This window comes from Natator depressus, chromosome 2, assembly GCF_965152275.1.
Source record: "Natator depressus isolate rNatDep1 chromosome 2, rNatDep2.hap1, whole genome shotgun sequence".
Taxonomy (NCBI): Eukaryota; Metazoa; Chordata; order Testudines; family Cheloniidae; genus Natator; species Natator depressus.
Window position 1 is genome coordinate 162120091 of NC_134235.1, and position 17686 is coordinate 162137776.

General features: G+C 41.1%; 1 protein-coding gene across 9 annotated transcripts in view; it reads left to right on the forward strand.

The window, feature by feature from the left end:
- The window catches only part of COBL (cordon-bleu WH2 repeat protein), a 242375-nt gene extending 229882 nt beyond the window's left edge, over window positions 1-12493 (forward strand). For 8 of the 9 annotated variants that reach the window (XM_074945231.1, XM_074945229.1, XM_074945230.1 and 5 more), the window contains 3 exons: window positions 155-274; window positions 2475-2732; window positions 11217-12493. In XM_074945231.1, coding sequence (XP_074801332.1) covers window positions 155-274; window positions 2475-2732; window positions 11217-11234 — 396 coding nt within the window. In that variant the 3' untranslated portion in view covers window positions 11235-12493. Of the gene's footprint in view, window positions 1-154; window positions 275-2472; window positions 2733-11216 lie in introns of those variants that run through there. The other variant, XM_074945234.1, reaches the window with a different exon arrangement.
- Window positions 12494-17686: the final 5193 nt, after the last annotated feature.

Genomic DNA, 17686 nt, shown 5'->3' on the forward strand with positions numbered 1-17686 from the left:
TGCAGAATCAGGCCCAAAGGAAGCCAAGCTGCCTGGCCAACAGAGCTTAAAGTATAGATATGTGCTTCGAACAATTTTAATAAAGTGTTTTCAAACTATCTTGAAGTAAATATCTAGTAACAACTTGATGGTGTCTATTTTGTTCATACTCTAGAGTTCAGACAGCATGATGAATGGAAGTCAGAAGAAATCCTCATATGCTGAGCCAGAGAATGAGCATTCAGCCCTGCTGGCAGCAATCAGAGGCCACAGTGGCACCTCAGGACTAAAAAAGGTGAAATAGATAAATAGGATCAGTGCTCTTCTCATTGGTTGTTCCTACTGAATGTGCTGGATGCACGGTGACCTAGAGTGATGCAAAGTAATTTGTATTGCAACAAGAGGACCTTAGAAAAAATTATGACAACACAGGACATGTAGTGTTTACGTTATGGGCCAAATTCTGCACACAGCTATAGAACTTCATTGACTTCACTAGAGTTGTACACTGGTAGCTGAGGGCTATGTGATGGTTACATTAAATCAAGGTAAACCCAAATTAGTTAAATATGGGACTGCACGCTCCAGATACTTAACCCAACAATCTTCAGCTCAGCATTTTCACAGGCTTAGGCATTATGGATAAGCTTTTCATTGTAGGAAAATGCAGTTTGCACCCCACCTAACTTATGGGTCAACATACCCCAGGAATCTACCTACTGGACATATGTGCATGTAAATACTTGATTTCCACATGCACACTGTATTTATGGTCATTAGTTAGGTGCAATGAAAGTATACATGGAATTGTATGCTACTAACTAAAAATCTGACTTGTGTCCCCACAGCTAGATGACTCCTTCTGTTGGAAGAATTTATCTAACCATTAAGACTTATTTTTAATAGCCAGAGTCTGAATTGCTCTAACACGAACCTTCACTCAGTTCACTGACCCAGCCAAGGAAGTGTATTGGGCAAGAAGTGTCCCATCTCCCTGATGCAGTGACTCAAACCATTACCAACTATCCACACAGCTGGGGATCACTGGATGTCTACCAACCACATAACGTCCCTGTTCTTCCCTATGTTACTCCATTATCCTCAAAGCAACCGTAAATGCCTCATTACTCGTGGGGCAAATAGAATAGACAGCTTCCTCCGAGACTGACACCCCACAACACAGTATGTTACCAGAGGCAGTGAAAGATCAGCCTGGCACACAGCCATTCCAGGACTGAGGAAGGCAAAGGCCACATCTGTGCACGCACACGCTATTGAATTGCCCTGTGTACTGCTTGGGCATAGCTGAGAATCCATGTGAAGGAAGTTCTGAAAATAAATTGTTGTTGTATCATCAGAGAGATTCTTTCAAATTATTTTCTCCAGTAAAGAAGCGTGGCTTTTTGCATTATTTTTAAGGATATTTTTTAGGAACCATCCATCACTTTTTCACACAATGTGGCCTGTACTAATTAATGCAGTGCACGTGTACTGTAGCGGACAGAGTACAGAAATGGAGTACAAGTGCTCCCGAGGTCTTGTTCTTCTATTGTCTCCCTCTTTGGACTTAGATAATTCACATGCCACTCTCTGCCTCAATTTCCCCATCTATGAAATGGGGATAATAATATTTACTTTGTAGTCCCACATTTGTCCTGTGATGATAAATTTGTTAATGTTTGCCAAACACTTTGAGGATAAATAAATTCTTGACATTTATGACATTATCGTTCTTATTAATAGATATTAGGCATATTGTTAAAGACAAAAGGCTGTTGAAAAAAGCACAAGCAAGCCCCCCACCAGGTTGTTTATATTAGAACAGGCTTCTGCACACACAAATTCATGCAGCAATTTTAGGTTAAGGAATTCCAAAGTAACTCTATTGGAAAAGCAGTCAGTCAGTGTGCCCCATTTAGTTTCAAATAGTTCTCTCTGGTTTTATTTCTTTTTAATTTGGATGGAAACTGTATGTTTAAGAACAATTCTAAAGCGAAGGTAGGTTTAAGAGTGAAGATCCAAAGTTCTCTCTCTCCTCTCTCTCTCTCTCTCTCTGTTGTCCATTATTACCACCACACGGCACAGACTACTATAAGTAAACGAGATTCCCTAGTGCCTACAGCTGCCCTAATACATTTTTTTATTCCAAAATCCTTACAGTCATTCCCAAACTCACACCAAGTCCAACTGTCAGCCTTTTACCTTAAACACCAAGAAGAGTTACAGGATGCTAGAGTTCACAGAAAGTAAAGATTGAGTTTCTGAGACACAGTCAATGCCAAGTCCTTGGTCCTGGTAATCAGCCCAGTTGAGTGATGCGAGAGAGTAGTAACAGATGTTTAAACCAATGAGCAAACAAAAGTTTTACGTGTTTTATATCAGTTGAGCAAACTGAAATTGGGAGTGGTGAAATAAGTGTGCATCAAGTGTCAAGTAATTACAATTTAGTGTTATGCCAGATATTCACTAATCGCATTCAGCTGTCTCGTTGGTAGATCTCATCATCGGCCTCTGAAGAGCTGCAGAGCTTTAGAAATGCGGAACTGTCCTTGCAAAATAAAGAAGCCTCTCAGGCAGAGCATCTTTGGATCCCCCCTCCACCTGTCCTGCCACCACCACCACCACCTCCTTCCAGCCACAAGTCAATGACAGCTCCTAAACTTCCTGTCACTGCTACAAGTAACCCTGGGGAGGCAAGGGAGGCCCTAATGGAGGCCATTCGCTCTGGCGCTGGAGCAGCAAGGTTAAGAAAGGTAAACGTGCTCATCTATATTTTTAGCCTTTTCACTGAAACAAGCTGAAGTTGCCCTGGGAGCAGTTTGCAAGTTGTGCTAGCTATGGGTTTTTTTTTTTTCCGTTTTGCCAACTTAAAGAGATACGTACCATGTTTTCTTTAACTGCAGTGGAAAGATTCGTGCTGCATCTCAAGTCTTTGGACAGCTATTAGAGCACATCGCCTCACGTGTGGTTTTCTTCTTATAAGAATAAAATGTGCATACATAGTTTTCTTTTGAAGAAGAGTGTTAAGAGCGTTAATTTGAAAAAATCACAGAATTTGGATGACCTCTTCCATTATATTCTGACAAATTAATAATAATTCCAGTTGACCTCTGAACAAACGGGACCTAGGTTAGCCAGAATTAGGCCCATCTACCTTTCCTCTAGCCCTTTCCAAAAAAACTTGCACCTAAGCAATTTTGGGATAAATGTTCACCTTTAATTCCAATAGCATATCATAGGTTTTGGGGCCCAGTGCTTTCGCTCAGTCAGCCACCCTTAAGGCTGACTGTGGATCAAATTGTGAGGCCTAATATTCTTGGCAGTGTCCCTTTATTGGTATGCCAGATTTCTACTAATACATTCCATATCTCTCCTAAATTGTGGTTCTACATAAACCTTGTGAAGAAAATGAAACTGAACCACCCAGTATATAACACAGCAATGCCACATAGCGCACATGGTGATTTCCAGACTTTCATACTCTGGTGTGAGTCAGGAATAACTCCTCTGAAGTCAATAGAATTATACCAGTACAAAGTTCATTTGAGATCAGTTTCTGGACCTGTGGGTTTCATTCTGTTTTTAGTTGTATGGATGCAACTCCCAATGGGCTAAATATTGCTCTGACTTACACTGGTGTATTTTGGAGTCACTGTATTAAACTCTTTGAGCCAGATTCTACTGTCAAACTGAGTTACTCGTGATTTACACAAATGATGGTGAGAACAGATTCAGGCCCATTGGCTTCAGTGGCTTTATTCCAGAATTCACTCAGTAACTGAGAATGGACTTTAGCCCATGGACTTTTGGGTATTTGCAAGCACAGATGGGGTTTTCCCACCTTGTGAGTCCACTGATGCAAACCTTAAACACATAAATATGATTTAGCCTTGTCCATTTGCCCTTTATAAAACAAACTGAACAAATATTATCAACCAATTGATACTATAGCTATAAAACATCTCATTTCTTATAAAGTACAACTCTTATAGAGTTATTACTCATTACACAAACAAATCAGTGTTTCAGGGAAAATCTAAGGGTCCAACTTCAGCATGCTAAAATAAATCAATTTGTGCAGTTATTTTGCATGTGTAAAATTACATATAATATGCTCTCTTGGGTATGTATAAGGCACCTATCACTTTGGTGCAAACCATCTAACAACGTTATAAAGAAGCAAAAGACTTCAGAATAAATGGTGCTTTCTCTCTACATTCCACCAGGTTACAGAAAACTGTTGATTTAGATCTTCAAGTATATTTTATGTATTATTGTTTGTTTATTTATCCATGCTACTCCTGAAGAAATGCTTTCTAGCAACAGTGAGTTTTACACATTGATGCAATCAGGATTGGGAGCAGTCTAAACTCTTCCAGCAGGGACTTCCACAGCCATGGTCCTGCTTCTGAATCCCAGCTCTTCCCAACGTGTCTGATAGTCTAAACACAGATCCCTCCAGCTACATTATCCCTGTGGAGGTTCATAGAATCATAGAATCATAGAATATCAGGGTTGGAAGGGACCCCAGAAGGTCATCTAGTCCAACCCCCTGCTCAAAGCAGGACCAATTCCCAGTTAAATCATCCCAGCCAGGGCTTTGTCAAGCCTGACCTTAAAAACCTCTAAGGAAGGAGATTCTACCACCTTCCTAGGTAACGCATTCCAGTGTTTCACCACCCTCTTAGTGAAAAAGTTTTTCCTAATATCCAATCTAAACCTCCCCCATTGCAACTTGAGACCATTACTCCTCGTTCTGTCATCTGCTACCATTGAGAACAGTCTAGAGCCATCCTCTTTGGAACCCCCTTTCAGGTAGTTGAAAGCAGCTATCAAATCACCCCTCATTCTTCTCTTCTGCAGACTAAACAATCCCAGCTCCCTCAGCCTCTCTTCATAAGTCATGTGCTCTAGACCCCTAATCATTTTTGTTGCCCTTCGCTGGACTCTCTCCAATTTATCCACATCCTTCTTGTAGTGTGGGGCCCAAAACTGGACACAGTACTCCAGATGAGGCCTCACCAGTGTCGAATAGAGGGGAACGATCACATCCCTCGATCTGCTCGCTATGCCCCTACTTATACATCCCAAAATGCCATTGGCCTTCTTGGCAACAAGGGCACACTGTTGACTCATATCCAGCTTCTTGTCCACTGTCACCGCTAGGTCCTTTTCCGCAGAACTGCTGCCTAGCCATTCGGTCCCTAGTCTGTAGCGGTGCATTGGATTCTTCCATCCTAAGTGCAGGACCCTGCACTTATCCTTATTGAACCTCATCAGATTTCTTTTGGCCCAATCCTCCAATTTGTCTAGGTCCTTCTGTATCCTATCCCTCCCCTCCAGCGTATCTACCACTCCTCCCAGTTTAGTATCATCTGCAAATTTGCTGAGAGTGCAATCCACACCATCCTCCAGATCATTTATGAAGATATTGAACAAAACCGGCCCCAGGACTGACCCCTGGGGCACTCCACTTGACACCGGCTGCCAACTAGACATGGAGCCATTGATCACTACCCGTTGAGCCCGACAATCTAGCCAGCTTTCTACCCACCTTATAGTGCATTCATCTAGCCCATACTTCCTTAACTTGCTGACAAGAATACTGTGGGAGACCGTGTCAAAAGCTTTGCTAAAGTCAAGAAACAATACATCCACTGCTTTCCCTTCATCCACAGAACCAGTAATCTCATCATAAAAGGCGATTAGATTAGTCAGGCATGACCTTCCCTTGGTGAATCCATGCTGACTGTTCCTGATCACTTTCCTCTCATGTAAGTGCTTCAGGATTGATTCTTTGAGGACCTGCTCCATGATTTTTCCAGGGACTGAGGTGAGGCTGACTGGCCTGTAGTTCCCAGGATCCTCCTCCTTCCCTTTTTTAAAGATTGGCACTACATTAGCCTTTTTCCAGTCATCCGGGACTTCCCCCATTCGCCACGAGTTTTCAAAGATAATGGCCAAGGGCTCTGCAATCACAGCCGCCAATTCCTTCAGCACTCTCGGATGCAACTCGTCCGGCCCCATGGACTTGTGCACGTCCAGCTTTTCTAAATAGTCCGTAACCACCTCTATCTCCACAGAGGGCTGGCCATCTCTTCCCCATTCTGTGATGCCCAGCGCAGCAGTCTGGGAGCTGACCTTGTTAGTGAAAACAGAGGCAAAAAAAGCATTGAGTACATTAGCTTTTTCCACATCCTCTGTCACTAGGTTGCCTCCCTCATTCAGTAAGGGGCCCACACTTTCCTTGGCTTTCTTCTTGTTGCCAACATACCTGAAGAAACCCTTCTTGTTACTCTTGACATCTCTTGCTAGCTGCAGCTCCAGGTGCGATTTGGCCCTCCTGATATCTTTCCTACATGCCCGAGCAATATTTTTATACTCTTCCCTGGTCATATGTCCAACCTTCCACTTCTTGTAAGCTTCTTTTTTATGTTTAAGATCCGCTAGGATTTCACCATTAAGCCAAGCTGGTCGCTTGCCATGTTTACTATTCTTTCAACTCATCGGGATGGTTTGTCTGTCTTGCGGGGTGCAAGGGCTGTGGTGGTCTCAGAAATAGTCAGGCCCCCATCCACTAAAACTTTATAGATCAGGATCAGGACTTTGAAACCTGTTCTGAAGTGAATAGAGAGCCAGTGGAGTCCATGAAGGCAGACGCGATAAATTCATGTTGGCCGTTGTTGTTTAGAAGGCATGTAGCTAAGTACTATGGCAATTTCATCTTTGTCCTGGTGGTTGCATTCTGAGGGTAGAATGAGTTTCCTGTAGTTCTAACATGGAGGAGACCAAAGAGGACCTCGCCTATGGCTTTTGCCAAGATAAAAAAGGAGCAATTCCTTGTCCAATCAAAGATGGAAATAAGACATTCCTCACTGCTGTGACAGTCTTCATGAATGAGAATAATGATAAGTCCTGTGTGGCCCCAGAGCTCCACATCAGTTTGACAATCTGACACCCAGTGCCCTTGATCATTGGCAACATTAGAGTATTGACAAATTCCTCAAAGTGTTTCCCTGGTTTCTATAAATATTACTCCTGCCTTTCCTGGGTTAAGCTAAAGCCAGATGCTCATCTCTTTCTGGCATTAGGACACCTAAGCAGAGGCTGCATTGGTGGAGTGGGACACATGTTCTCTGCATATTGGTGGTAGATGAATCTGGGGCATTTCATAATTTCTCCAGACAGTCCCCTGTACAAATTAAAGTGGCGGAGAAAGGAATAGTGAGCCTTGCAGGGCTCTGCATCACAGCTCTCTTAGTTTTGTCTACTAGGAGTGAGTGCGTCCAACTGAATGCTGCTGCATTTGCCCCTACAGCTTCTGACACACGTATCGTTAGCACTGTATGAACGATGATGTCAGAGGTCAGAGAGAGATCTAACAGTATTAGCAGAGAGGTTTGTTTTCAGTCCAGTGCCAGAAGGTTATACATCAACATTAGCCAGATTGTCTTCTGTTGTGCCCTCTTCTGGATCTAGAAGGTGAGGCACCCAGGATGTAAGCTGAGGATGAGTACTGCCGAAGGTGGGATGCCACCACCCTTTCAATGTCCTCCAGAAAAAGGAAGGGCTGGAAAGTGGTCAGTAGTTGGATAGCACGAAGTGTAGATTTCTTCAGGATTCTGTTTGCTGATACTGTATCGTTTAGGGCACCTGGTGGCTTGCTGACTTTGAAGGAGACATTGATAATCCCAGTTATCATAGTGGGGCAAGGTGTTCGTCACTAGACTTGTATGAGGAGTAGGGGGTTCAGATTTATAGCAGGTGGGCTGGAGCTTCTTTGAAGTGTCCAGGGCTTCTATTTGGGAGAATGGTTAAAATTCCATTAAGGCAGATGGGATGGGAGATATTTCCTAGGTGGTATCCCTGTCTCAATGAAACCCACTCTAATTTGGTTGACGTTATTTGCAAAGCAAGATGAGAACTATTCAGAATGGATAGGATTTAGGCTTTTGTGTTTATATATCTCTACATTGCATGGAGATAGGCACTCTGGGTTGATTAGCAGGTTCATAGCATGGAATAGTTCTGTTGGCCATTATTTCGCTGATTGTATGTTTGAGGGAGAGTCATGTTTTGCTTCCTTTATGGCTGCAGCATGAGCCTTGCTGGTGAGCCTTGAGTTGTTCATGGACAGCGGCTGTGAGCGGATTTTGTGCCCCAGGCACTACAAACTTCTGTTTTGCTTCATTTTGCGTCATTCATCAGAGAACCACAGTGGCTCTGTGTGTATATAATGTCTTCTGCAGTTTCCACAGTATGCATCCGATGAAGTGAGCTGTAGCTCACGAAAGCTCATGCTCAAATAAATTGGTTAGTCTCTAAGGTGCCACAAGTACTCCTTTTCTAGTGGCATGTGTGGAAGGCATGAGGGCAGGGCTCATTTTTGAACTCCTTTGTCAATGTTTTCTATTCGCTGTCGGTTACAGATTGTCAACAAGTAGTCTTGCAGTTGTATGGATTTCTCTTCCATTGTTTTCTTGAAGTTTTCTGGAACCAAGAGTTTCTGATGCTGAAGTAATTTGGTTAGTGCATAGTTGGGAGAACCAGGAAATATGTCTATTATTTTTATGAATAACGTGCATACATTTGTATTTTAATTTGTGATGGATTACTTGCCATGATGTTAGACCAGATGGAGCTGTCTCAGGAACCAGGCAGGAAAGGCAACACAGTGGCCCAGATAAGGAACATCCCAACAAACACTCAAACAATGGCCAAATTAATAGCTGTGAAGAGGCAACTCCTTGGCCCCAACCTGGGTTACACGGCTGTTTGCCAGGGCTGAGTTCCTACACATCAAAAGACACTGATCATCTAAAAGAACTGCCCTATGGAAAGAGAGAGGGGAAATTATCAGCTGCTGCAGGTTGATACAGACTGACTGACAGTCGGGAGTCTGTCATAAGTAAGCTGGAACTTGGTCCCAAAGAGAAGAGGGGCACTAAGGCTGTCTTGAATACCTTGGGGCTTGAGGGGAATGCCAATTGTAGGCAAGACATGTTGTTGTTGTTTTTAATCCATTTATCTGAATGCTCTGCACCTCTTGACAAATAAATCATACTTTGTTTTGAAGTGGCATATGTGTCACTGCATACTGTTACTGGCCACAGACTCTCAAAGAGAAAAACTTTCAGGGGCCAGGTTTGTTGGGCCTGCTCTATATCATAGTTGGCAGCCAGGGGGATGTAACACAAAGACCCATTTTAAGAGTGGTTGGATCACAGGATCCAATCCCAGCGAGAAGTGGAGGCATGTGCCTATCACTTGAAAGGGGTGGGGACCAGGAACATAAAGAGAAGGTCATTAGTTTCAGTATTAATGAAATAGTGGCCTATCCAGGAACATGGAGTGGTGTTCACACTTCCAAGGTCTGAGGCAAGCCATAGATAAGGCCTATCATGTATCCACCTGCAGGTGTGTTGCTGTGAGAAGTGCATGGTCACTATATTAGATAGTATATGTGAGTATGTAAGGGGGCTTTATGGGTTACCATAGCCTAGGGGCAATTAATCATCAACAGGAGCCCTTATCTGGTCTCCCTTTGCTTTGGCTGCAGTGGGTTTCAATGGCCTGGGTTCTTCGCTACTAACAGACTGTGGACAAGAGCACATGAGATATTTTAATTCCTGGCTTTCACCGAAAGCAGATAGTATTAGACAGAGCACTAAGGCAAGAGGATGAATGAGATGATATAGGGAAGAATAAAAGATTTACTGCCTGTCTAGGCCCAAATTCTCTGGTGATATTAAGGGACAAAACTCTACTAATGGAGCTGCATCCATTTAGCTCTTAGTTTCAATAGTGATATAATATATTGAAAACATTGTATCAAGTGGCTTTTATATCAGTTTGGCTGTATTCATTTCCTTTTATTTATGTTTACTTTCATTTCCTTTTATCTCAGAAATAGTATGAAAATATATGGGTCAGATTTCTGAAATTATGTAAACCTCTGCATCTGTATATATGTGTAATTTCCACATGGATTTACCATCATTATACAAGGAATCACAGTTATTCCATATGCGAATGACCAGTTATACATCTAGCTGCAGGCACAATTGCAGCCAATGTCTGCCCTATAAAATGGAAATATAGGATGGACCCAATTCTCCTTTCAGTTACACAGTTGCAACTACCACTGGGCAAATTTTATTCTAACATCTATACAAATCACATTGTTTTAGTGGGAGTTACACCCATGCATTTTATATTAGCTAGTGCTGGGGGGCGGGAGTGAATTGCATATCTGGAGAGTGGAGTTTTATCAAATGGGACAAATTAAATTCTGAAATAGTGTGCTGGCTCTTTAGCACAGAAGTGGGGCAAAAGTTTCCCTCAAAAGCATTTGGCTGAGCTCTGGTACACAGGTGGTTAAATGAGCCAGACAGTGATCTGACCATCCCCTTCACAGTTAGAAGCATTCACTTGCACACTGTTACTTTGTGTGAATGTGAAGAGACAAAAATAAATTTCAACTCCTCTTCTAGCTAATAAATCATGCACTCTAATCAGCCTAATTTTTCAAGGAACCATGCTTCTGCCACGGCCTTTATGGTCAAGAAAGGAAAAGGTTTAAAATGATCAAAAATTTGCTAATCTTTCATGTGATCCTAAAATCCTCTCTCCTCCTGAGTGAGTCAAAGCCCAGTGGCTTTTCAAGTTCTTCTCCTCATTCTGGCTTTGACTCAGGAAAGCATCCCTATTTTGGAAGGACATTTAAGCATGTGCACTTAAGCATGTGCTTAAAGTTAAGCTTAAATTAAGCACATGTTTAGGTGTTTTCATGAATGGGGGTGAAGTTAAGTATGTGTTTAAGTGCTTTCCTGAATCCAGGCCTTTGGGTTTCCCCCTCCTCTCACCAGGGAACACACACACAAAAACAAACCACCAGGTAATTTATATGACCAATCACATAATAGAGAGAAATTTTGATCTGTCTGTCCATAGACAGTCTGTAAGGAGGAAAAGACACTAAATTCACTGATTTCAGAGTAGCAGCTGTGTTAGTCTGTATCCGCAAAAAGAAAAGGAGTACTTGTGGCACCTTAGAGATTAACAAATCTATTTGAGCATAAGCTTTCGTGAGCTACAGTGCAAATTATTCGCTAGTAAAGACTGGTGATATAAAAATAACAATAAAATGACCCCACAAGAGAATGTTTGGCTCGTAATGTCAGCAGTTGAAGGGTTAACAACATATTGAATGATCATGTGCTTTTCTTTTATTATAGGTCCCTCTCCTAGTTTGAATCAGGTCTAAAGAACAGGTAATTGGAAAATCTAACTTCACACACACACACACATAATCATGATTCAAGGACTGAAGTGGCAAAGAACATCAAGAAGTTTAGTTTATTCTCCTGTCTACAGGCCAAAATAAGTTGCAATTGAATGTAACTGCATAATGGTTCTAAGGGGAAAATATGATGCTTTGCTGCACAGTTTCCGTGCCAAGGACCCAGTGTTTTGCCTCTAAATATTTAAGATTGCCAGTAAACTATTGTTGGCAGGTTAATAAAAATATAAACACTGTGTGGTCCTGCATTAACACTTAATTGTGTATGCGGGGAAAATTAAGATTTTTGCTATCTGTGTGAACAATAACATTCATTCAGTCTTAAGTTATTTAAAATATGCAAATGTTTCAAACAATTTACTTGTTTCTTACTCTTTGATTTGGACAAAATAACTAGAACCAATAAGGAAAAAAGCAAGTAGAATAAAGATCCATCAATATTAATCACAAGAAAAAAGTTATGGCAGATTCTGAAATGCCTAAATTGCCATATGCTGTTATGTTATATACTTAGGTGAGTTTTATATCTCTAGAATTCTCACTAAGCAGGTAATCAACAGTGAACATGAGATATACTGAACCCATTCATGACACTGTGAAAGTGTTGTGAGATGTGAAATAAAAGGGACCTTTACTTACTTAAAGCCTTCACAGTCTCTGTTGTAACGTTTCAAAACACTGCTTAATCTTTCAGGATCTAGGACTCATTCCTGCCCTCTGAAATGGAGGTGTGTCCGCTCACATACGTCAGAGCTGGACCAAGTCTATAGGTCAGATCCTGAGCTGGTGTAAATTTCACATAATCTGGCCTCTTGTTTCTAATTCATCTGGGCTGTAGCATTGTCTCACAATTATTTATAGCAGCTTATTTTACAAATATTAACTACTTTCGTAGTTGACATATATTTTAAAAATATTTCATTAAATTGAAATGATAACTTAAGAAGGACAGATCAGTCAACATTTTTTCATATTTACTATATTGTAATGAATCTGAGGAAGTGAGAGTTCGTATGTTTTAATTTTTTTAAGAATCATTTTAGCACTCTACACAGCCCAGAATGAAAATATTTGTGGGGGGGAGGTCAGAGCTGGAATTTAAAAACATAGCTGTGTAATGTTGCTAATGTTAAAAAAGAGAAGAACTGTTTAGCCATCTGTACTTAATTTGACTGTATATTATATATTGTAAAATATTCATCTGTTAGTGCCACAATTAAAAAAATTGTACAAGATTTGCAAGAATCTTTGCCTTGCTCTTTACAGTTACAGAACAAACTGGGAACTCGAGAGGGATGAAAAGGTAATACGGCAGCATGTCGTGTTTCAGTTCTCAAAGTCTTCAAGTAAACTGTTTCAAACCAGAAAAAGGCTCATGACTGATCTGATGGGAAACTGACAAATGGAACCAAATTGATATAAATCCTGATATTAATGCAACACTTATGGAGAAAGATTATCTCCTCATTATGGAATTATGTATAGTCACAAAGCCACATGCTGTTTTATAACCCATGATAATCAGTTAAGATCACCCTTCCGTGTGAGCTGGTTGGCCTACTTACATAGTGGTCATCTTGGCCCTAGAATCTTATCAATTTATGCTACAGCAGAAAACTAGAGGTACCACCATAAAAATGGATTTACACACATAGGACCTAATCCTGACAATTGTTACTCAAAGTAGTAATTCTTACTCATATGAAGACTTACTGAAGACAAGTGAAGCTCCTATAGATAAGGAGTTGCAAGACTAGGCTCATAGGAATATATTGTTCTCTTGATAATGAGAGTGAAACTCCTTAGCGCTCACCGATTCTGTACCGCTTGGTGCTTATGTGACTAGTCCTACTGAATTCAATGAGACTACATGCCTGAGTAAATTCTACTCAGTGGAGTAAGGGCTGCAAAATTGGATCCCAAGAGGAGGATATACTGTATATTATGTCTTAAGATTCAAGCCATACAACTGTTCTCACCCATGAGACTGGCACTAATGACACAGAGCTAAATTTTTTAAAAGGTACCCTTGGAAAAACCTCCAATTATCAAAATCCAAAGCATAAAGCAATTATAAAAGTAAGAACATCTGTGGTACAAAATGTCAAATTCACTGTGACACAGAAAAGATGATCAGAAGTCCACTTCAGGGGTCACAGAGCAAGGTAAAGCTGCCTTGAGGCCAATGGAAAGGCCAACTTCTTGCACCATCATTGCTGGAAAATGAGTACACTATTTCTGTTCCCCTCTTCACTACAACCACAGCTTCTACTTACATGAGGAGCCAAATTCTGGTGGCTGCCTGGAAATAGGCCATAATGAACCCAACAAATGGGAGAGTTAATTTGCACCTATATTCAAGCCAATACTAACTAAATGTGTAGCCCCCTTTTACAATCACTTCCCATTAAAAGTAGGATTAATCTCTGTTGGGCACTCTCCCTATATACCATGACCAGATAAGGGAGCATACACGCATAAGCCTGTGGAAGATACCCACTTACCTCTACGTTAGTCCCTGTAGTGTCACTACATGGCTCCTGTTGTGGAAAGTCAGTAGAGTGGGTGCTCTCCTGGAAGGGCCAAAATACGGACCATCAACTTCTCCATCATACATCTGCTGGCCAAGGTTTTTCTAGCATGCACTTAACCAGAATTTGGCCTAAGGAGAGGATCAGCACATGGCAGGTGGTGAAGAAAAGAACATGGGAAATACTCATTGCTAGCAAGGAATTTATTTTGAATATGCATACTTAATGTGTATGATCAGGGAGGCAGGAAGGTTTTTCATCAACTGATTCTTCCACCTCTCGTTGAACTGTGTACAGACTTATTCACCTCTTATCAATTTTACAAGGCAATTCCATGGGGCCTGATTACTACCCCCCCACTCTCTGCACCCCCCGCCCTGCCGTCATCACTTATACCTGTTCAAAGAGGGAGTGAAAACGCTACCACCAGCATAAGGGAATGGAGAATTCAGATACAGTAGTGTCTACACTTTGCATAGGTGTAAGTGACGACACCAGGTGTAAAGTAGGAGAGAATCGGATCCCAAGTCTACAACAGAGAATGTGCTGGTTTCATTCACTTTTTATATGGTTTTATAACTATTTCTTCAGCTCAGAATATCACTTGATCATGAAAACAGTTCTTAACGGTGATTTTCCATTTTTAATTTTAAATGATACTGGTTAGATGCACAAGATATTTGACTTAGGTAATATAGCTTTGTTTTTTCTGGGATTCTTTTTTTCCATGTTCAGCAGCAGGCTGCAAATATTGGCTACACAGCATTGGACAAATATATCTTTTGAAGTGCACATCAATTGCCTGGGTTTCAAGCAGGGAAGAAGAATTCACCTTCTTCACCCCACAGATGTGATTTGCACACTTTACACCACATTGATCAAAGGCAAAAATGTGGCCAGCATCAGCTTGTCACCGCGACACAGATGAATTTTCAAGCATAGGAAATAGAAGCACCTACCACAGGCAGTTCATGTGCTTATCTTTCTAGAACAGAATGAAATACGCCCCTAACTCCTTTAGAGTTAAACACATGCTTATCAACTGAATGCAAAAAATAACAAAAATAATTAATAATCGGGACAAAATTTTGCCTGCAGTGGATGTTCGTCTGAACGACTGTATAAAGAGTAAGACCTCAGGGTTTGCCCCTTTAAGAATGGGTTTCTGCAACAACATTAAGTTAAACAAATTGCATGTGCATAGGTTATTTATTAATATAATAAGGACCAAAACTTGCTCACCTTACTCACAGAAAAATGTCCATTGATTTTTTCAATACGTGATTATTTGCACCAGGATGATTTGCCTCTCATGCTTTAAGGTTTTTAACAGCATAATATACAATTAATTTTTATTCCTATTGTTCTTGGTTAATATATTTTTGTTATATTTGTGTGTGTGTGTGTGTGTGTGTGTGTGTGTGTTGCTAAGTGTAGACCATCACACACACGTGTACAATGTGCTTAAATTGATGTTGCTATAGCAGCCTTAATTTTTGCATTTCTTGATTTAAAAAAAAACCCACTGTATAACACTAATGTTGTCTTAACAATGTTTTCATTTAATATCTTCTTTTTAAAAGAAAACTGAAGAAAAAGAGAATGGTTAGGGTCGGCCTGTGAATGATCACAACTAGGCTCAGAAGTTCTCACTTCATTGCAGTAAATAGAATTGTGAGTACCCTTCACTGCTGCGGTCTTCATTTGGCTGGAGAAGGTTACTGTGTGTCTCACTTCTCAGCAAAGTGCATCCGTTTACGCTGGTATGACCGTACCTTCCTAAAGAGGAAAAAAAGGTATTATTTTTTATCAACTGAATATTTACTATTTATTTAAGCACTGACAAGGTACTGGATGCTGTTTATGTCACAGAAGTTATGCTCCCTGTATCCATCTACCAATTTTTATGGTTTCACAACAACATTTTCCTCCTATTTTAAATATTTTTCTCATCGATTGCAATGCGAAAGACTGACAAAAACAAAGGGAATTGCCTGTTTATAAAGAGAAAACCGTGAAACTCTTTATTCATAAAAGTCGTTTGTGAAGCTACAAAAATTGGCAGGGAAACACAGGAGCAGACATAATACCTGAAACTTCTTTTCCCTCCTAATTGACTAGATTTAAAGTTGATGGTGTCACTTTAAGGAAGTCGTTGTTGTCTGGAAGGGTTTTCCTGTGCGTACTGCAATGGGAAATTGTACGATGAGCCTCATGCAAATTGTTGCTGCAGCAGCTACTGTACCTATCAGGCTGGCAGGCAGCAATATGGGTGTCAGAAAAGAAATCTTACCAGAGGCTTTTACTGAGCATGTTCAGCAAAACATCAATTGCTTATACCGTCTTTTATCTTGTGTTTTGTTGTTAACCTTCGCTTATTACAAAACCTAGCAAAAGGCCTCATTAAGGATATTTAGAAGCAAATTTTCAAGTTTGAAACTTTAGCTAAGTCTAACTCTTTTTGAGCAAAAAAGAGCGGTTACAAATATTTAATGGCGAAAGTGTGTATTTTTCACTCAAGAAATTCAAGAAAAGCCTTCAGCCACGGACAAATCACAGGATGTTTCATCCCCCAAAGAAAATGTTTCATGAAGTTATGTATAGCTAAGAACAGGAGATTATCATGGAAACCTTTTTGCAGACTTAACTGTAGCTTCTGAACCTGGCAAAATAGGAACCAGTAAGAAATCAAGGCATATGTACTCACAATGATTACTCAAACACTGGTAGAGGCAGAGTCAAATCCAGCTCCAGAAATTGCCATAGTCTTCAGCCAAATCTGAAGGCAGCAGGTTGCCTCGAAATTCCAGCTTCTTTTTTCTCCTGTTTTTCCTCCTGGCCTCTGTTTGATTTGTATGGGTTGAATTAAAAAGCTTACATATGCCACATCTCTTTTCTGACCTTTTTATGCTTCTGATACGGTTATGCCCACAGTCCTGAAAAGTTTCTATTTAGACAAACTATGATGCTGGTGCTGTTGCACATGATTGGGGGGAAATGGACGCTATTCAGGTGCCAACGACTGCTAGGTGCTTTATGACCCAGGAGCTGTGAGAGAGAAAAACCTAGCAAAAGAACAAGATTGTGGGACATCATCTTATGCACCATTGTCACTCACACTTCCTGTAATATGAATGCAGTGGACACAGGGCAAATATGAATGGGATTTGTTTTACATTGATCATAATGTGCCAGGTCAAAGAAAAAGGAGTCTTCCAAAAAGCAGGTTTGGGTCTGCGCTTTCCTGAGCTTAGAGTCCAGGACTGGGAGTCAAGACTCTTGGCTTCTGTTCTTGGCATCACCACAGACTTTGTTGTATCACTTGTTTTCCCTCTCACTTGTCAGCCATTTTGAGTCCATATACGTGGTATGATTCAGACAGCCACTGTACATGCAGAGAGCAGGTATGTACACTGTGACTGGGAACAGCGGCCCATATAGCCAAAGCAGGGGGAGGGATTACTGAGGATGATTCTGACGTTGGGGTATGACAGAGGAAGTGAACTAGGTGGCTTGGGGGGCTCAGCAGTCTGCACTTTGCTTAGGAGGTGGGGAGAAGGATAATGGTAGAGGTCAGGGGGAGGGAAGGATGTTTCTGTCCACACGTGAGGCTATATCTGCCCTTTTACAAATGCTGATGCTGACATTCATAAGAACCAGGAAACAGGGAAAACTCTTCTCCCTGCCCGCCAGCCTGTAAAATGAACCTCCATTAGGACATGTTACACTGCAAAGTTCTATGCAGAGGACTCCTCCTGCCTAACCAGTTTGGCTACCAACTCTGCAGCTACATCTGGATCCAGGGATTCCTCCGAGAGATCCAGAGACCCCAGAAAGGTGCCAAGCATCTCCCTGGTTAGTACCTCATCCTTCT